We start from the raw sequence: 22,267 nt of genomic DNA on the forward strand, positions 1-22,267 counted from the left end.
AAAAACAACCTAGTGCAAGAATAGCAGCCAACTCCACAACTGCATACAGAATACTAGGTTGGCAGCATCCTAAGGCACAAAAGTGCAGATGCACTCACCCTGCAAAAAAGCACAGCAGAAGCTTCCATATAGAGATTGATAGAAATACATAGACTATAAAGGCAGCACTTGCTGGGGCTCTGGATAGAGGTGACTGCAAGTTTCTGTGGGGCTTGCTCTTTTTGAATACACTGTGTGTTTTAGTTGCATATTAACATATTTTTTTTAATGCAAGGCATATTTTAATACAAACATCCAGATTACAGGAAGTTTTATAACAGTGAAAACAGATCTATATGGTCAGATCTATTTTACAAGATTGCAAAGCCAAACACTGAGACCAGGCTTGAAAACAGCATCTCTTGTCATACAATCAAAATATTGTACATACAGAACACAGCTCGATTCTTCTCAAGTTCACCAGCATAACACCCAGTTTGTCAAACCTTCAGTGTTAGAAGTTTTTTCTAGCTACAGATGAGAAACAGATATTCATCCATAATGACAAATGCTTCCACCCGACTGACATCTCACCAAGGGGCAAAAATGCCAAATGTGATGTTTTGGAGAGTGATATGAGAGTGCAAGACCACCCTTACTCAAATATATATTAATTACAGCTTAAACTTTGGCCAAGACTTTCAACAATTAAACAGATTTCTACAGATATCTCCCCTCAAACATTCTGACTTAACTGTTCCGTGGGTACACAACTAGATGAACAGAACCTCACCACTTTATTTCCAAGTATTCCAAGATTGAAAACTCTTTAAAATCATTCTTTATTTTCTTCAAAGCCATTATAATTTAAAGACATAGCTACATTTTAAGAGTCAAGTCCTCTTAGATAAAGGAATGAGAGATGCTTGCTTCAAGAGCAGGCCTTCATCACACATATTTCAACACACCACTTTGGGTCAGTCAGCAGGTATAGTTTAAAAGCCATGTGTTCAGAAAGACAGAATGGTCTTATGAATTATTTCGATGCACTCTCTGATTTCATCCTCCTTAATCACAAGCGGTGGTGCCAGCCGAATGATATCACCATGCGTAGGTTTGGCAAGAAGTCCGTTATCGCGAAGCCGCAAACACACCTTCCAGGCATCATAGTCTACAATTAAAGGAAAGAGGAAAAAAAAGTAACTTACACTACAGCAGAAAAAGTGGCACAATTACAGCACATGGTATGTGGGGCTGGACTGTAAACTGTTTGCCATCTGGCAGTGAAAAGATGAAGCGCGTTCCTTCTCACAAATGAAGCGGTCACTTCCGAGCATGTGAGCAACTCCCCGGGATTTGCAGTGAACATGCAAGACTGCTGCAAAACTGCAATTTGTCTGAAGGGGCTCACAAGTTTGCCTCCAGCGCACCAAGTTTTGCTCCTTCACAGCTGAGTGCTTGTCTAGATGTAGCAATAAATTTTAAAAAGTGAACCATGCAAGTGGAGGTAAGAGAACACCTGGGTAGGACTTCAGACAAGGTTATATTTATGCCTCAATTTCAGTGCATCACGTTCATGTCCTAAGAAATTACATATTAAGAAATCTTCCGATGAGGAGACAAAAGGATATTTGCTGGGAGCTAGATTCACCATCAGGTTTGAACATTTGAACATCAAATCATAAAAGAATTGAAAGAATTAAAAAAAAAAATTGTTCAGACTTACTTAGTTAAAAACCCTCTATTTTTAATAGCACACAGTCGCTTGAATAAATTTCCAGTAGGTACTACAGTACTATAGGCAAGACCTGAACCCAAACATGATGCCTACAAGCCATCCCCCTACTCCATTAAGATACTTTCTATTTAAGTTGAAAAATATTTTTTCATGCTATGATTGTGCAGTTGATTATAGTTCCTTACCTTTGGTTTCCCGAATTACAATTGCATTTAATAGTCCTTTTCCTCTTACAGAAGTTACAATATCAGATGGTGTCTTCATGAGCTCATTTCTTAGTATGTTACCCATTATTTCTGCATTTTTAGCCAAGTCCTCCTCTTCAATTACCTAAAGGGAAGTCAGATCTGCAGTCAACTGAAGGGCATTGCATTTGTTTTTTGTACCATACCAGAATGGATGACTAATGACATTACAGTTGCTGAGATACAAAAGCTGTTGCATTCAAAGTGTCACTGCAAAGGCTGCACATCCAAGCAGGTTAGTATTAAGCCTGTACTCATTCATGCTTACAAGAAACAATAATCTCTTTAAAATTTTATTCTAAATTAACAACTTTTCATTTGCCATTATTTACAAGTAAACGGTAAACCTCTGAAGACTCTTAATCTGTCCAGGTCCACATATTGTGTAATGATAAGGCTTTCTGAGTGACTTGCATTACACGTAGTCAATTAGGTAGTCACAAAATAATTAAAATACAGACTTTGGACAAGACATTTTACTAGCTTCTGTTTGAGCTCCAGTTGCATGCGTGTGTTATCAAGCTCACAGAGCAGCAGCCTCTGCAGCATGGTATAGTAAAATAAGCCAATTTAAAAATGCCGTTGTGAAATCAGTGAAACTATTTTACCGCATTTACGTAAGTGCCTTGAAACTTCCCCTAGATAAATTATATTTTGTCATTTAAGACATTAAGACCATAAGAACAGAGAAATTAGGACACATTTCCAGTAAAGACTTTAGAAATTGTTTTGTGATCTATGCAAACAATTACCCACTACCAATTTTCCAGTCTTACTTAGAGCTAGATTTCTACTTGTAGCATAACAAATAATATCATTTGTTTAAGCAAAGATCATGCCACTGTGAGACCCTTTTTTCTATGGAATCCAAATCTCTATTACAACACACAAACCTCCAGTGCTGCCATTGCAACACGGCAAGCTAATGGATTTCCTCCATATGTAGATCCATGTTCACCAGGCTTAATAGTCAGCATAACTTCATCATCACATAGTACTGCTGAGACCTAAAATGGAAAGGTCAGCCAACTCATTTACACATATTTAGAACAGTAAACTTAAATATCTCTGAAGCAAACTTTTCCTCAGGGCTCAGGAAAGGATAATGTTCAGCCTGTGGTGATAAATTACGTTTAGATTCCCAGCTCTGTATAGAGGAGAGCATATCTGACAATCACATAACAGCTTAATCCCTTAAATACACTTAGCTATAGTGGTAACACATAACATCTAACTACAGCTGAGGAGGATTTCTCCAAACTGAATATTATTTCAAGAGTTTAAGCTTTAATACTCTGTTTAACAACTCAGAAATACTTTCAATTGGCCAAAACAGTTCAAGGCATGTTGTAATTTCCAGCCTAATCAGTAGGAATTTAAATCACTCCAAAGAGGATAAAATCAATCATGCAGGTATGCCAAACAAGTTGTCCAGAAATAGCTTTATGTTTTAACACACATTAGTATTTTTTCTCCTTTACAGAATTCATCTAGAAATTATTCACAGCAAGACTGTAATAAACTACTCTCCAGAGAGAGTAAAAAAGACTAACTAGTAATTGCAGAATGAAAGGCTGACCGCTGGACACTTATTTTCCTGATAGGGTAATATCAAACTGAAGAAAACAGATATACCAAATCTATTCAATTAAGTGACAAAGGCCAAAACACCGAAAAATCACCAGCCTAAGAAGATGGTATCTAACAACTTGCCACCCTAATAAGTCAAGTATCAACACAGAAAGTTCAGGATACTATATATCCATTTCAGCTATAAATGTAACATTATGTATTCTATTATTTCCTTACCTGTCTCTCACAGGTTGGACTACCTGCGTCACAAATCACAGTTAATCTTGTAAGCACCAATTTCCAAGCACAGCAAACATCAGATCTGTTTGCCTTCCAACTAGTAGACTTTCAAGGTTAATTACTTAAAAATCATTATTCAATAAATGGATATTTGTTTGTTACTCACAGGATATAAGCCACCAGAAAGGGCCTTTCCAAGAAGAATTATATCAGGTCTCACATTTTCATGGTCAACAGCTAGCATTTTCCCTGTTCTGGCTAAACCAGTCTGTACTTCATCAGCAATAAACAGAACCTTTATAGAGACAAAAAGAAGAAAAATCCACACATAACAGAGAATGACTTTTGCTCCCATTCCTAGCTCAATTCAAACAATATAGCATAATTGCACACAGTAAGTGAAAGACCTTCCAGCTGCGTCACACTAAGTACACAAAGGTACTTCTTTTACCTCCTCTAAACCTCCTGGAGACTTACATATTCTATGAAATGTCAAAATACTTACAAGTGAACATACTGTCCTCTCTCTCCCACATCTTTAGTGTATTCTTTTCTATGTAAGGCATACTGCACACAGGGTTGTCCAATCAAAATCTATTTGTGTTATTACAGTGAGTGGGATTTCCAAAAAGTTAGGATACGTCTGTCTTACTCCCAGTGCATCATTCGTACACTGACTTTTGGAAGCTTCTGAAAAATGCCATTTTAGCAACTCTGTAGGTTTTGTAGTCTGATGTTTAAGTGCCTAAATAACTCTGAGAACCTAACTCCAAGTTTTTGATCTTGTTCTCCTAAGCTGCACTGTTGTCACATACTACTATTTGTAAAGTAGCTCTTATTTTTTCTGAGAGGTAAGTATCGCAGCAATAATGAAGACAATTTTATTAATTATGTGTCAATACTTTCCTCTGAAGGTATAGAAGGATTTATGGGTAGCACTTCCAAATTAAGAATCAGAATTCTATTGGAATGGAGACTACTGATTTTTAAATCAGACAGGCATCACTAAGAGAAAAAAAGCTCTAAATCAGCAGACCTTTTTTAGTTGTTTTCCTTACACTTATAAAGGATGTGGCCTAGGCCTGTGGGAGAGGCTGACCAAATTGGTCCTGGAATAAGAAGGCATGGCAGCCTGCTTGTGAGAATTAGCAGTACCCAAAGACAGCTGAAGGACATGAGAATATACATAACCACATCTTCCCACCCTTCCACAGACACTGAATGCAAATCTAATTCACTAGCACAGAATAGAAATTATAGATCTAATGCTCCATTTTCAAAACTAAACATTTCTTAGTAGAATTCAGGCAGGACATAATATTCAGAATAGGAGTCAGGAACGTGATATGAAACAGAACAACTGAGAAAATTCCTAACAAAAGAACAAAACTGTAAGACTTCTGCTCTTCAGAGATCTTAAAAGAACACTCATAAGTATATGACCATTTTCTTTAGTGTTTCATTCTGTGACTCACTACTGTTACTAACTCTTGATAGCACTTATGCACTCCAGTAACAAGGTCCCTTGATAGCCATGGTAGAACCACTGCAGAAATTGGCTTCTGGCCCAAGAAACTTATAATGTGAAAAATAAATCAGAAGTTAAATTAATTTAAAATAAATGCAGTTTCAAGAACATTCATTAGAAACTTAAATTGGTGACAGTAGTAAGAAACAGTGAAAAAGACACGCTGCTGAGACGTACTTCCTGGTAAGTTATTGCCAGGAAATACAAGAAGTATCCCTACCTTATTTGACTGAAAGAAAAGGAAATGATTAAATAGTTTATGAAATCCTATACCTTGCATATGAGGATGACCTTACAAGATATGCCAGTAAACACAGTGTGTAATGTTAAATCCACCTTGTTATAGCGAATTCCTTACATTGTGTTTTGTGCAGAGGTCCCGCACTCCTGTGAGATAACCTTTGTCAGGAACAACTACACCTGCTTCACCTTGAATTGGTTCCACCATGAAAGCTGCTACGTTGGGATCTTGAAGGGCCCGCTGTAAAAATGGACATATGGATAGGAAAGACAAAAAGAAAAAACTTTTACTGGTGTCAAATTTAGCAAATATACAGATGAACACATGTAGCAGAACCTAGCTCTAACCCTGGTGTTCTACTTCAAATGACAATAATAGTATTGATGTCAGGCGGTTATCCCTGAGTGCCATTTCAGTTCCAACACAGAAGCCTATGTCACTATTTGCCTAGAGAAATCAGCTGGTGTGCTTGCTTGGGAAATTACAAACCTTAAAAATTGCAAACCCAGGCAAACAGGTTATCAGATCAGTTCATAAATTACCTCAGAAATACACTCAGTTTTGCATTACCCCACACAAGACAAACAATTGCTCAATGCTTCCCCAGTACACCTCCGACAAAAAAGAATGGAGCTTCTCCAGAACAATTCTGTCACCTTAAAGCAAAGTCCACAGCTACATTCTTGCACCATCAGGTTCTAAAAGGTTTAGAAGTCCATGAGACTCAAGAGATGTAATGATTCCCAGCATGAATTTACTAAGTATTGCCCCATAAACAGAACAAATTCAGTTATCAGTCTGATGGACGTAGACCTAAGTTTCAGGTCTCCAGAGCACGTTCAAAGCCTCAGTAAAGTTGGCTGAAAGCCACTAAATACTTACAGGGCTTTCACAATGGGCAGCCTTATGCAGGATCAAATCTGAGTAAGCTTTTCCACACTGCAACTATAATACACTGAGAGACCTTTGTTTCCCCTAACCAAACTCCTAGAAGGCAAGAATCTCGGTCCTATAAACCCTCCAATTTCCAGAGCTGACTCACTTGTACTAAGCAGACCCAACAGGCACAGAGGACTAACCAGCTTGTCACTCATGGAGACAATGTACCCAGATGATGGAAAAGTGGCAATGCCAACGTTCCTAGCGCTTCAGGACTATCTGTGTTTGGCTGGAACCCTCTTGCCTCCCAGGTCCCAAGTCCAGCGTGCTATGGCTGCCATCAAGCAGCATCTACCTTTTAATACCCAAGCCCTCATTAAGAGGGTGGGAAGTTTTAGACTAATGAAGGTCAACCCTCCCCAACAGCTTGACAGGATGCATCTCAGAAAACCCAGGGAAATGCAGAATCACTAGTGTTCCAGTGAAACACCAGCCTAGCATGGTTTTAAGGATGCTGTGAAACTGGAAAGACTTGTTTGCAACTGCAGTGAATTCTAGTCATCTGGTCATTGAAGAATGCACAGCATTTCTGAGAAAATTAGGTAAAGATACTAGTTTCAGAATCCAAATCCTGACTTTGGAATGCATGCTACTGATCTGAATACCCTTACATCTTATCTGCTGTTCTTCATTGGTACCTTGAACATCTTAGTGACATGGGAAATGAAACAGATCGTGTTGTCTTCCTTTTACATCCTAAAGCAAAGCTGAAAATCAAAACCAAAGCAGAATTTACACACACTTCCTATACGTAATTATAACATATATTTCTTATATATGCCTAGATACATATATCTTTATGTCAAAGCACATGTTTCAAAGGATAAACTGCTGATTTTCCTGCCTTGCTATTTACCAATGAGTCACTGTAAAGTGATTTCTTACAAGAAAACAAAAATTGTCAAATACCTCAAGAGCTGGTAGGTCATTGTATGGGATCACTTCGAAGCCTGGCATAAAGGGTCCAAATCCATCATAGCTGGATGGGTCGGTAGAACTAGAGATAGCAGACATGGTTCTGCCCCAGAAGTTGCCAGCTGAAAAAAAAATAAATAAAGAGGGAGATTGTTACAAAACTAAGTAAGAGCCAGAACAGTTTATAGGACATCCCACTTTCCATTTGGTAATGCATTTTAAGAGTTGTCTAACATTAGCATATTAGAATCCTTCTCCTAATTGCTAGCATTTTACATTGATGCCATAAATACATGATGTTGCTATATCAAAAACACATATCAAAACCAAAAGAAAATTATACTGTAAGACCTGGCAAGTATACAAAATAATTTCCATAAGCTTTGTTAGTAGCCTGAAAAATTGAAAATAACTCAGAAAGATAACATATTTTTAAGGACAATGTGTAGCTTTTACATAAACATTATTCATTAAATGCAGAAAAAAGTAAACAACACCAAGAATTTAGGTCCTAAAAATAAAGCTGCTCATAAGCCTAAATCAAAAAATACACTTCTGTGCATTTCAAAGTTCCAGGAGAAGCCATTCATATTTGTGAAAGTATTGTGACATTGCACTATTTCATATAGAAACATCAGTTAAAATGTCTAGGAACCAACTATCACCAAGACTATGATATCTTCATTTTCATTTTTGAGTTAAATCAACGTACTCTCAGCTAATCACTACTAAGATGTTGAATAAGACTAAGGAAGATTAAGGGTTCAACACCTTCATAGCATTACAAGCCTTTTCTTTCTATCCCCAACCAATTTCTTTGTGTAACTGTGATCCTAGGGGCAGAGGATGTTCTCAATCTGCAGGAAATCCTGAAGTCAATTATTACTGACGTAGCCACCTCTAGGCATCCCTTCTCTCTAATCACCAATGTAAATAGCATTACACTGTTCACCATAGCAATGCCTCCTAGCAGAACAATCCCTGCCATGCTTTGCTGAGTCACGTGTTTATCACCTCAAGGTTATGTTAGCGCAATCCTCTGTATCCTGTAACAAAGCCCTGAAGACTAAATTACATGAAGCAGAGCAGTCTATCTGCTGATGGCAGCCTGTCTCCAACTTAGCAGTCCAGTCTCCCTACTGGCTCACTATCAAGCACAGCATCTACCTCAAGTTCTCTAGACTGATGTTTAAAGTCATTTTTTATTCTGACCCTAGCTACCCAAGAGAGCTTTTTTCCTGCCAAAATGCTGGCTTCTGAGAAGAGAAGGATTACTTTTTTTTTTTTCCTCAACTACTTGGCACATAATTATATATTGTGGTTCAGGGGATGGGATCATAAAAATGGAGAGCATATCCAGTTTATCAAGATGAGAAAGCACTTACTAGAAGTTAGTTGACTGAAGTGCAAAATAAAATATATACAGAAGAGAAGGAGGGAGAAATATACTTGTTCAAAGAATTCCCTGAAGAAAAAAAAAATCTAACCTAATCCATCCTAGAATCCATAATGCGTAATTGAACTATGAATTTCAATTTATAAATGCTTCCTAATGATAGTTTATGGTTCAGCTACTATATGTAACAAAAGTCAAAACCAGTATTTTGCAGCTGTAGCAATTAAAAAAAAAGTCAATATTGAAGTAGTAGCCTCTATTCTGGAAGGTTTTATAAAATACAGAACATTAGAATTGGGAAAAATACTTCACCTATAACCAAAGAATACCAAATGTAAGTTATTTCAATTAGACATAATTTTTTTTTTTAATTTTTTTTTCAGCAAAGCACAATAGCCTCTTCAGAGGCAGGTAACTTCTCCCCGTTACAGAGCCAAGCGGAGCAGGTAGATGAAAAGAGGAAGTATACCACGTATATAATCAGGACTTTCCAGGGCCCCATATTTACTTTAGCAATATTGCTTTTACCTTGATTATATGATCAAGACTACAGTATGGCTTTACTGGATTAATGCCAACTTCTGGAAGACCTTAAGAATGCAGAAGAAAACCAGTAGTAGGGAAAGCCTAAGAGGGAAGCAGGCTTAACCCAAATGTGGAATCTATGAGAGGGGTGGCAGCAATCTGAGGGATGAATTCATGAGAAAGGTACATAAAAATCAACCAATTAGGAATAAAAAGATACTGCACTTTAACACCCAAGCAGCAGTTAAAAGAGCATGGAGGACTGAATGCACTTTCCATGTGACTTCAGGCAGCCACTCATCAATTTTTGACAACTAAAAAGGTTAAGCAGTACAAATGAGGTCCACTTTATATATTCAATTGCTGTTTATAAAGCTTTATAAATGACCATATTAACTATGGTTTCCTTCCTGGATTTAAGCTCATTGTTGCATTTCCCTTGCAAAAACAGACATTACCAGCAGCTCCTGACAAAGCACAACTATCCTCATTGCCTCTCGATGCACACACCTCCACAAGGGAAAGGATCTGAAATTGATTTGTCATAGGAATTATATTCATATCTCTTGCTTTTACGAACAATTCTGTTAAGATCACATGCGTTTCTTAAAGGACATTACATTTTAAAAAATGTTTATAATTCATTGTAACTATTCAAGGTTAAAATCAAATAGCAGAAGCATACACAGAATATTTTGTCAACAGAATATCAGAGAATCATAGAATCGTTCAGGTTGGAAAAGACCTTTAAGATCATGAAGTCCAACTGTCAACCCAACACCACCACGCCCAATAAACCATGTCCTGAAGTGCCATGTCTACACGTTTTTTTAACACCTCCAGGGATGGTGACTCCAACACTTCCCTGGGCAGCCTGTTCCAATGCCTGGCAACCCTTTCAGTAAAGAAATTTTTTCTAATATCCAATCTAAACCTCCCCTGGTGCAACTTGAGGCCATTTCCTCTTGTTCTATCACTAGTTACCTTAAGGTCCTGCAAAGACTGTTGTAGCCACAACAGTAGTTTTTTATTAGAATCACCAACTGCAGATATGTGAGCATAACATAACCCATTAATAGGTTGAGAGCTTACATTATTAAAGTATCAGAGGTTACAGAGACCTTCAACAGACTTGCTTCAGGGAAAAAACTGAAGCATTAAGAATACTGCAAAGTAATCACTACAGCTATAGGAGAAAAGAGAGTGCTACATGCAGTGTCTAGAGATCTCTTCCTCCTCAATACCTCAACTCGTAACACGCACTTTACATACCCGCAAAAATAATTTTTGCTTTGTATTTTGGAATTCCTTTCACAGTGTATGCCCACTTCCGAGCCAATTTACAGGCAGTTTCTCCAGCTTCCACTCCTAAAACATAAAGCAGTACCATTATCACACTTGTACATAAGACAGGCCATTGATGCAGTATCAAATGTTACAAAACCATTGAATCTCACAGACAAGAAACAGAATGGAAATATTTTTTTTTTTACCTGTGTTCATTGGAAGAACTTTGTTATAATTAAACATTTTGGTGACAAACTCCTCATATTCGCCAAGTACATCATTGTAGAATGCTCTGGATGTAAGGGTCAGTTTTTCAGACTGAGCTTTCAGAGCATTCACGATCTTTGGGTGACAGTGGCCTTGATTAACAGCACTGTAAGCACTCAGAAAGTCAAAATACTTTCTACCTTCAACATCCCACACATAAACACCTAAGAAAACAAAGGTATGGTCAATACACAAAATAGAAGAAGACAGGAGATAATACTAAATGGTATAAGCTAAGAATTACAATGCAACCTGGTCAAATAGAAATGGTACTCTCGCTATTCCTTAGGGCATACCTGAAAGGCCCTCTAACTAGAAAATAATCAGTTGACAAGGAGAGCACGTGCAACAAACTAGTACAGTACAAATAATTGCCAATGAGGAACCAAGAAAAGAAGCATTTCCCATTTAAAGCTGCTATTCCACTAAGTTAGTAAGTAATAGGAGAATATTTCTTCCCCTCCAAGTTCCTGGTTTGGGTCCTAAAAAGTAGACACAGAAGAATACTTTTGTAGAAAATTAATAAGGATTGGAGATCATAAAAGAAAGAATAAAACCAACAGGACCCAAATAGTCTCAAAACTTAAGAGACCGACAGCTTGGAGCTGTCTAAATGTGTATCAATAAAGAAAAACTACTGGATCACTACGCTGATAGCATTTCAATACAAACTCATAGAATTTAACCTGGAGCACACAAAAGCCCCTTAAACATAATTAAAAACCAGAATAAATTTAAATTAAGCAATAGTACAGGAACAGTACACAAGAACTTAAATAGGGTTCCAATGCACCTTTTCATGTTCACATTAACATTAAACCTCTCCACACAAGGTAACAGAAGAAACAAAATTTCTTGAAACTTTCTTGCTGAGTTATTCTGAATTATCAGAATAAGATTATCAGAAGATTATCAGAACTTGGACCTCTGTTTAGAGAAGTCATTTTAGAGAGACTACAACTTTATCAGGTGGCTTATGCATAATGATCCAGTTCTCTAACCAGCAATTAGCTGTCTTTATTTGATCGATTATCTCAATCCCATCCATCCCACCCCCAAAAAAACCCCCAAAGGTTCAGAGACTGATTAGGTCAGAATCATTACACCATGATCCCATCCCATCTACACACACACATATCCCATCTACACCACCCAGGGAAACCTAAATAAAATACCTTTTCCCTTCTCCAGAGCCACAGGCAGTGGGTGATAATTGTGGGCACCATATTTAGCCTCACGTTCAAATATGAAATCAGAGGATGGAGGTCCTTGAATGGTTTTTTTTGTGGCAACTGAGGTAGCAGAACTCAGTGAAGCGTGAACACCTCGACAGAGAACAGCAATGTTCTGAGAGCGGGTTAGCTTGGAAAACATTATTGACTTCAGGTATGTTGTTATAGATCTGGGGGGAAAAAAAAAAGTAAGTTAATAATTAGCACTAAGAACACTTCAGAAGAAACGTATGACGCGATTGAAGTGGTTTTACTGCCAGGATTACAGGTTTCTCAACTCTTTTGCAATTCAGTCAAGAAAGCTTATATGAAGTATAAATGAATGCAGTACTTACTTCAAGTAAGTATTTTTTTCTATTTTAACATACACTCACAGTAACAGAAAGAAAACTGCGTGACTCACCAAAACTATGAACTAGTCACATAATTTTCCTATGTGTTCCTTTTTCATTGTGCCTTAAATTGTGACTGGATATATACTACAATAAGAAAGTTAAGTTTATCAAACTTCTTGTGCTATTGAAATGCCTTTTGTCTAACAAAGATTTCCGTAAGACAAATCCTGTCATGAAATCAGGAAGTAAATAATATAATACTGGAAAGAAGCACCTGACCCAAATAATGTTTGGCGGATAATATTATCAAATTTGATAAAGGATTGATTATTTTTAACTGAAGTCAGCTTTAAGAAGCAAAATTTGTGACTTTTTATATAAATTGCATTCTTGATTTTAAAATGTTGCCACCTACATATAAAGTACTCACTGTTTGTAGCATTTTAAGACCATAAAAAAATAGATGGAAAATAACAGTATGTCAGATATTAACTATGATAATAGCACCCTGTATTTTCTTAGTAAAACTCAGTGATTTCCCTTAAATACATAACCTTGTACTGTTAACATCTAAGAATAATCTGAGAGTAGAATTTCATGAGACAAACACACTTGCATTTCCTTCCTGGGCCTTCACCTCAGTCAATGTAAAGATATGTCCCAGAGAAGGGAAACGGAGTAGGCATTTTAAAAGCTGTTCAAGCAAGCTCTCCTCACAGCACCAAGTACTGGGAAGAGCAGAGAACCACTGAGGAAACAATGATCACTTTAGCAGGACCAAGAGTTCTCAAAGCTCAAGTTTCCAGTCTTGCAGGGCATCACACTCATAAACCGGCAAAAGGTATCAGACCAAAAGGAAGATCGCAGATTACAGTGACAAGTACTCTGATTATCAGATGCAGCCTCCTTTGTAATGTACTCCATGGCAAACTGAAGAGCTAAGTAGCCTTGACACTGCTGCACTACCTAACAACAAAAGCATACTGTAAAACTTAACCAAAATACACTTATTAAATATCAACAGGAGAATCCAGGGATGTTTTACACAAGGGTGTTGTTATTTCAGGCTGCTTGCAGAGACAGAAATACTAAGTCACAAATTAATTCTAAATTTATTTTGGAAAAGGTCTGCACACTGGATGTCTCACCTTAAACAGAGACACATTTCTTTCAGCGGACTCCTCAGATATTACATTGCTAATCCTCACTTCTAAGCAAAGCGAGAAGACTATATTCTGCATCTACCAAAACTGGCTACCAAAATCCAAGTCTTTAGGAAGACTCAGTAGTCTCCATTCCAGCAAGAGATGAATAGCACCATCACAGCTCTGGGCATTTTACCGTCTATCATCAGTTCTGGGCATTTTACCGTCTATCATCAATGCCGTGAAATATTAGCCATTTGTGTTAATACTTTTCAAGACCGTTATTCACAGATTTTGCAAATAAAAAAGACAACGTTGCAAAATATTTGTAAAATATTGTTGCAAATAAAAAAGGCAAGAATTGCAAGTAAAAAATACTTCTCTGTGCAAGAAAAATTTTTGACAGAAACTCAGCTCAGCTGCAGCAGTCAAAATTGCAACTTGGCTTAACTCCTACAATTTAATTGGTCTGTGACATCCTGGCCCCTGGCACACCTCCAGAGCAGCTCATTCTATCACAAGCTTCTATATTTTTGGAGATTTTCCAGACACTCCTGAAATGAAAGCTGTAAAGAAATGAAACTCTTGTCTGCCCTGTATCAGAAAGCTACCTTTCTGCATGAAGAATTACAGACCACCAATCTGAAGTTTTTCTTTTAGTTCTTTCAGGTTGGAAAATATTAATCAGAAATTTTTAAAAGGGCTTTCCCCTCCATGAGGGGGAATGGTCTGCAAACTATGCTAGTGAGGCTACATCATTTTAGCCGAGGTGTGGCACAATAAGGGGGGTGGGGGGGGGAATCCCAAACTTATTACCAGCTGTGAGGAAGTAAGAAATATGATCATGCCCTGCAGCACGCAGTACTGGAATCAGAAGCCAGGGCATTTCACCAAGCGGAAAAGGTCTTGCATCAGAATAGAAAAGCTACTCAAAGCACAGCTGTAAAACATACTTGAACAACTTTGCTCAACTGTTGAGCAAGAATATCCAGACAAGAGCACTGCGCCTGCAGACCTCACAGGTAAACTGAATGGTTGTATGTACCCAGTCCTGGAAATACACCCCAAGGTAAATGTCATATATCATCAAATACACAAAACCCATTCAGATTCATGTTGACACAGCACGGAAGATTCCATGCCACGCTGCAGCCTTTACCAACTGAATTCAAAGGGGGTGAATGTTCAAGGGGACAAGCTATAGCAGGAGGCGTATCAGTCCAGACATGCCAAACTACCTTTTCAGACTAGCCCCACATCAGAAACGGCTCAGGACCTCGATCGGCAGACAAGAAAGAGCAAGAAACCCAGCGGCAAAATACCAGAACCCCCTCGCCATCCCCCTGGCCGAGGCCACTGCAAAGGCAAAGAGGGTATCCCGGACGGCAGGAGGGCTGGCAACAGGCTCGGAGGACGAAGGTGACTCTCTGCCGGCTCGGCCTGCCCACCCCTCGGGGACAGGCTGTCACATCCCCGGCTCCCCTCATAGCAAGACCGCCCTGGGGGGGGGGGACGGGGAACACCCGGCCCCGGTCCCGCAGCGGGTCGGGCCCTCTCTGGGGGGGTTGAGGGGGGCTACCAGGCGCTCCCGGCCCCGCCGCGGGGCCCTGCCCCGGGAGCCAGCCGCCGTGGGGCACCCCGACCCCCCACTGCCGTGGCGACGGGGCCTGCTGCGGCCTTGCCGGCGCAGCAGCCGGCCTCGCCCACACAGCCGCTGTCCCGCCGCGGGCCGGAACCCGGGGGGCACGGTCGATCCCGGGGGGTCCGCGGGAGGCAAGAATCGCCCGGCCGGGCCCGGCCTCCCCCGCCGCGCTGTACCTGCCGCCGCCGCCGCCGCCGCTGCTGCTTCTCGGCCCGGAGCCCGCGGGGAAGAGGCGGAGGCGGCCGGCGGCAACTGTCACCGCTCCTCGCTCCGCGGCACGCCACGCCCCCGCCCGCCTGACGTCCCACTGCCGCCGCCGCCGATTGGCTACCGCCGCAAGATTGACCGGCCTCCACCACCTCCAGCGCCCGCCCTCCCAGAGCGGCGGCACCGGTCCTCCCGCCCGAGGCCGCCTCCCATTGGTCGGGACGCTTGCCATTGGCGACTACGCCCCGCGCTCAGCCAATCAGAATAGGACGCCGGCACACCCCCTCCCCCGCGCGCCAAGGTCCCGCCCAGGCGGGCGTTGGCTCTCTTCCCTCAGAGCCGCCGCCTCACGGGCTCCGCTCCCCTCGGCCCTATTGGGCCTCGGGGGCAATTTTTTCAGCTATAAAAATTCCCCCACGTCCTGCCGCCTCGGCGGGTTGAAGCCCCCGGCCCAGTTGGTTCTACGTGTCACTGCCCAGCCGGCTCCTCTGTAGCGCCTAGTTGGCCCTTGGCCCCGTCTGTGAAGTTGCTGTAGAAAAGGGTGAGCATGGAAAAATTTTGATAGGGACTGGGAAGAAATTCATGGAAATGCAAAGTCTGTAGGATGACTGTGGTAACTCCTGGCTGCTGCTCGCTGTCCTGTGGCCTGGCTGCATGGGGAGTGGTGTCTGCAGGTCCTTACTCCCCTGGTATTTTTGTGAGAAGTGCTGCTGTGAGGATAGTAAAAGCCAATCTTCACAAGAGCTGTATGTCAACTACTTCCTGATTATTTTTTTTTATACTTGATAATTGGCTTACAAAAATAATTTTAAGAAGTCAGAGATTCACTAAGTTTTCTAATGAATTCCTTATGTAGCTCCTGTGAGAACTGTTTTCTGCCTAGGTGTAGAATGCATCACCTTCCACCACAGCTCCTCCAGTGTGGTACTGTGCCAGGAACACGGTGCTGGTCTCCACTGGTAGCATGGCATTGATGCAGTTCTAGTCTTCACACCCTGCTGCCTTTGGAGGGAGGGAGATGTGCAGGGAGTGAGGTCCACTGCAGGAGGGCCCTGCGTGCTCTTACACAGACTTTCAGCTGGGAGCCAGCAGGTGAGCAGGGGCAGTCTGGAACTAGCTAGCACGACCCTGACCTTTCCCCAGGCTAAATTATACTTGGAGAGCATTTTGTAACCAGAAAATGTGGATGTTTACAAGGAACTGTGAGGTGTGTTTGATAAATACATGCTGGTTTTAGTCCAAAAGAAAACCAATGAGAATATTTCACTTTTTTTCTTACCCATCTCACTAGGCGGGGTGGGGGGGGGAATCCAAAACCTCAGTCTTGGCAGTGGTGACTTCTGGGTGCCTCTTGCTTTTTGTTCATAAATTGTCTGGACAAGTCTATCAATGCTGGAAAAGAGTTTATTTTTTCCACAAAGAAAACATGGTATCCTAGGTTGACAGTATAGAGAATTTGCATATCTTCCATGCACTAAAGCAACCCTACGTTTGAAAATATTCCTGAATCTTGTCATATCTTCTAACCAAATTGCTCAAACCTTGGATGTCAGGGAGCAGCATTGCTTATGCGTTTGGAGAACATTGCCCTTGGAGAAGATTTTTCCAGTGTGCAGTCAGCTTGATATAGCGAGGTTTGGGAGTAGAACAGATGATACTGTGCTTTTTATAAATACACATACAGTTAGGCTTAATTTGCTAATATATTTATGTCTCTTACTAGCCTAATTCTGCCAACGAATAGCGCCCTATATCTGCTGCCAAGGTTGAATGCATGAAGCACCAAAAGGTTGTGCCTTAGGTGCTAAATTGCAAAACACATTTCACAGTGGTGTCTGTTAAATGAACACATGGTTGTACTGTGCCAAGTTTCTGAAGTCCAGAAGCAGTTATTATCTAGGAGCTATTGAAACCCCTTTTTTTCTAGTTAAAAGTATGATTTTTTTGTGAAATGCCTAAAATTTTAAGGCTTAAAATAAGCAATGACATGCCTGTCTTGAGTATTATACTTGGTCCCAGATCATCTCTGGCATAAGGAAAAAAATGCATACTTTTGTCTGTCGTATACCCACATGTCTTGAATAGCCTGATTGGACATGGGCCAGGATTTGCAATCTGTGAGATTGATGGGATTTTCCTGGGTAAGAAATGCAGGTTTAAGCTGCCTGGTTTATGGGTTTTTTTACTTTGTTATTTCATTAGTGTGGTAGATGATAGCTTATCAGTTTGCTGAAGGCATGCTAATGATGCCTTCTACCTATTTAGTCACAAAAATAAGATACTGGGAGCTACATTCTTTTCATCTTTCATGGACAACTCAAGAGCAGCCTTTTACCTGCCTTTAAATGCTGGTTTTCTCAGGGGCACTTCCAATTGTTTTAGATTCATCCAGCCATGCATTTTTCAGAGGAAGCAGAAAAATGTAGAAAGGACAGAACTTGTCCAAAGGATTAAATAGCACATATCATATGAGGAAAATACACATCTGAAAAATTAAAGAATGCAGACTAAAGGCAACCAAGATCAATTGCTGAAGTGCTGAATCTTGGGTTCAGGCTTTGCCACAAGGAGCGAGAGCCATACTGCCCTGAGAGGTGATTTCAGAAGCCAGGCATCCAGCCTCACTCCCAAGAAAACAGCAATCATGTACCCAAGTAAACACTGCAGATTCATGTCTGAAATGCGGAGTTTCAAAACCAACCCAACAAATAACCCTCAAGCAGGAAAGGGCTTGCTTTCTTTTGGATTCTGCAAGGCCTGAAAGAAGAAGAAAAAGATTTATGTCCTCAAATACAGACATAATGTGGAATGTATAGATAAAAATGTATTTTTTAAAGCTGGTATGGACTGTTTCTGAGATTTAAAAATTACGAGTATAAAATAACTCTCAAATAGAATCTAGTCAACACTCGAGAGTGACTTCAACCCCCTACTTAAAGTAAGCTTGATCAGTTTTATATAGGATCAGTGTAGTCCTGTTGTGGCTCACTTTCTTTCCTCCTTTGTTTTTGGCACTTTAAAATCAAGACACGAAGAAAATATCCACTTCTTTAGATGCTATTAAGTTGGAATTTTAAATTGTTCACATTGTGCCCAGTGGCAGCTATTACCGTAGATCCTGAAGCATCTGCTCTCAGCTAGATGTAGCATTTCCTGTGATTTAAAAAAGGAAAGCAGAAGCTTAATGTGTACTATTTAGTTACCTGTAGATACCTAAAAGACTCCACATGACAGTAACCAAAATATGAAAAACAGAAGACTTGAAATGTTCACATTTTACAGTAATTTGCCCCACAGAAAATAAGAAAATCTTGACCTACTTGAGGAAAGAGGGTTATTATATTCATTCTGCTTACCCAGAAAATACAATCTGACATGTAACTAAACCACAAAGTTATAAGAAGGAACAAGTTAAGTCATGCCAGTTGTTAGGAGTAATTCCGCAGCTCTGTCTCTGGCAGGAATGCTCATTGAAGTTGTCGGGAATTAGGCGTGTGAAGAGACTGAGGAATTGCATCCCAGTTATTGTGGTTATTTAAAGGTAGGGTCAATACAAGGGAATTACATCCTTGGCTTCTTAAGTCGGTTCGGCTGCACAAACTCAGTGTGCGCCAGGGCTTAACGTGCTGCTCGTGGGAGCTGCTGAAGGCACCAGTGCAGTAGCAGGGTTGCAGGACCCTTTCTTGAGTTTAACACTGTCTTAGGTTTGCTGCAGTAAGTGTCCGAAGTGCCTCAATAGCTGATGTTTAGGCACATAGCACCAGTGTTCAATTCTTCAATGGCACGGTAGTTTCTTACTCAGCTCAGAGGAAGAGTTCCTCACCTCAGAGCGAAACCCAGATCAGTCAACAGGTTGGGTATGGAGTTCATCCAAGTCAGGAGGCTCAAGGTGCAACTTCATAATTAGCTAAAAGCAATACAAGTCTATAGTGCTGGCAGAAGGACGGTCCTACCCCTCTTCCCATCTCTAGGAAAGCCACAAGGGTAGTCTTCACACTTTTTCCTCTAGTTGAAACTGTGCTGCCACTCAGCAAAAAAAAAAAAATTATGCTTCTCTAAACCAAAGGCGGATTTTAAGGCAAACCTAGCGGTTAGCATATTGCCCTGGAGAACTCAACCTACAGTCCCAGCCTGAGAGCTGTCTGGGTACTTCATACCAAACAGCTTTCTGAGAAGAGTGTGATGGTATCACGTACTCTGCAGGCCAACCTTGCAGATGTTTGTGTCATCTGAACAAGGCTTGACAAGGTAACAGTATGTCGTGATAGGACTCTTGTAATGTGTGAAGGGGGGACACAGGCTGTGTAACATTTCTTGGTTTGCCCGCTGTTAGAAAGCATCTGGTGTAATACCAAACCTAAACAGGGACAAGAATTCTCTGTGGCAGATGTCTCCTATTTGAAAGCGTACGTCTGGGAAAGACCCAGGAAGAAGACGAAGGTGCTTTATTACTGTGGTGATAAGATACCAATGGGTAGATGGGTGATTTCAAGAATTTTCTACTTGTACACTTCCATCTTTCATTTTCATCAATGAGAGTTGACGTTCATGCAGATTTTTGATATTGCCTTATATAGAAAAATGGCTTTCCATGGCCCATGTTTGTGTTATTCTGGTTATTTACTGACAGCAGAATTCTACATTAAGACATTTCTTGCAGGACAAGAAACTTTAGTCTTTCCTGCGGCACAGCTAGAATATTTTATAGTGCAGTGTGTCAGAACAGAGGAGCAACAAATTGTAATGCTTACAAAGCATATCTGCCTCTCAAGTTCAGTTAGAGATTTCTTTTTTAACTCATATCTTTCCAGATAGTTTGGCAAAGCATAGCAAAACCCCCTCAAAATAGTGCTGTTTTATTGGATGGATATTAGTTAACCCAGCTTAAAGCAGCACAAGCAACCCTTAGAGCTGATATTCCTATTGCAATATAAACCTTGAGCTATAGTTAATACTTATCCTACCCGATTTGTATGTTGGCTTATTTTACAAAGATTTCAATGATACTCTGTTTGTTAGATGACAGCGTGGATAACAGAATTATAGAATCAAAATAGTTTAATTTATTTTCTTCTGTTAGGCATTGTTTCCAATGTTTGAACTTACATTTGGTTATTTTTCTTTGCAGCTTATCGATGCCTATGTCCAGAGCCTTCTACAAATGAGATGAGATTTTATTTGTATGTGAAACCTAGATTTAAAGGTAAATTACAAGCTCTTCTATTTCTTGAACTTGTAGTTAATTAAATGAAAGAGCCTTTCTGCATACATTTCTGGTGAGCATCACATTCCTTGGGCATCACACTACTAAGAAGACACAAACTGGAGAGAGTTTGGGAAAAACAACTTTCAGATGTACCAAGACAGATTAAAAGAGCTGTATATCTTCAGCTCACTAGTGACTAGTTTTAAATTTTTCTCTAGTTCTGACACGCAACTCTGACAGTAGTGTACCTGCAATTCCAGCAGCAACACGATCCAAGTGTGAGATCCATGAGAGCAGAAAGTGGGCAGGAGTCTGAGAATCCACAGGACCCTGATAAATAGCATTTTCTAGCATAAAAATCAGAAATGGTAAAATAAAATCCAAAGAAAATCAGAGTGAGACTAAGTCAGTTTGAATTTCAGGCTTTCAAGTGCCTCATATGTGAGCTTGCTTCTTTCTTGTACAAATGTATTTTGATTTGGTTCCTGCAGACCTTCTGCTTTCTAGCTTCCATTCTTCATTCTTGGATTTTATCAGGACAGTGCTTTCTGGAAAAGACAAACTACTTTACCTGCTCTCCAGACTTTAAAATCTGACCCAGATGGCAGCTATAACTGTCATGAGGGCACACAGAAAATGAACATAAATACATCTAACTGTGTAATAAGAATAAATATCTTGTCAATTTGGTTAATCTCAGGATTGAGCACTGAACATCTGGATACGCTTTATCTCAGGAGCTGGGAAACTCTTCTCAAAATTCTACCACCGCACAGCCCCGCCGGCCCTGCTGTTCAAGTGTTTGACATTGCTGCAACAAAGATTGCTAATGGTGCTAAAAGGTGAGCACTCATCTAGCCAGGGCTACTGTAGTCTGAAACTGAAGAACTTACATAATGCCTCGACCAAGTCAGACTTCCACTTGGCATCACTGCAGTGAAAGACTAGCGAGGTAACCTATTGCATCCTCTGCCACTTGTCATTACCTTGGGATGACATGCTGTCGGTTCCTGAACTTCCCCATTCAGGACTTTAAACTAGCCTTAGATTTTCTAGAACAATTCAGAAAATTACAGGCTTTCTTGATACATGTTAGGACAAAAGACTTTGCTTTAAAGTCCATTGTTTTAAAACAATTTATTTCATAATAATTGTTTTAAAAAATCATACAACTTGAGATATCAGAGATATGGAGAGCATATTGCCAAAAGGAAGTAAGATCTTCAGAAAGCAGAAAGATCTTCACAGAATTTACCTACTCTTAAACTATCATATGGCTGTTCCTTAGAAGGGACAAATAAACTAGTAAAGCATTCAATCCATTCTCTGTGGCTTATCATTTCTTCAAACTGATGTTCTTCTGTAGCAATTTCAGTGAAATGCAGCATTTCTTGAATTCACTGATACCTGTAACTTTCAGTGTAATTCAGCGGAAGGGACTGAATGATAAGAAAAGCTATCAGTCTAATGGCTACCCACAAACACCAAACAAGAGGTGTCAGCACAGGTATTGGATGTTGGGACATCATTATAGAACTGACCTCACCTGAGAGGACAAGGTTTCAACTGAGCTGACTCTCAATTTGTTATGTCAGGTGCTTAAAGATCCACAGAAACAAAACCTGACA

At 40.2% G+C, this 22,267-nt stretch overlaps 1 protein-coding gene and 1 long non-coding RNA gene across 2 annotated transcripts; one reads left to right on the forward strand and one right to left on the reverse strand.

The window, feature by feature from the left end:
* Positions 1–237: 237 nt before the first annotated feature.
* OAT (ornithine aminotransferase) lies at positions 238–15,526 on the reverse strand. The gene is made up of 10 exons (XM_075026579.1): positions 15,403–15,526; positions 12,048–12,274; positions 10,812–11,036; positions 10,591–10,686; positions 7,392–7,519; positions 5,661–5,783; positions 3,941–4,069; positions 2,856–2,969; positions 1,903–2,047; positions 238–1,150 (listed from the first exon to the last, which is right to left on the reverse strand). The coding sequence occupies exons 2-10, from the start codon at positions 12,244–12,246 to the stop codon at positions 990–992; spliced, it is 1,320 nt and encodes a 439-aa protein (XP_074882680.1). The 5' UTR covers positions 12,247–12,274; positions 15,403–15,526; the 3' UTR covers positions 238–989.
* Positions 15,527–15,620: 94 nt separating this feature from the next.
* Positions 15,621–21,992, forward strand: LOC142030714 (uncharacterized). The gene is made up of 3 exons (XR_012650244.1): positions 15,621–15,974; positions 20,562–20,636; positions 21,340–21,992. It is a non-coding gene; the product is annotated as an uncharacterized LOC142030714 (long non-coding RNA).
* The last annotated feature ends 275 nt before the right edge of the window (positions 21,993–22,267 follow it).

This window comes from Buteo buteo, chromosome 4 (assembly GCF_964188355.1).
Source record: "Buteo buteo chromosome 4, bButBut1.hap1.1, whole genome shotgun sequence".
Taxonomy (NCBI): Eukaryota; Metazoa; Chordata; class Aves; order Accipitriformes; family Accipitridae; genus Buteo; species Buteo buteo.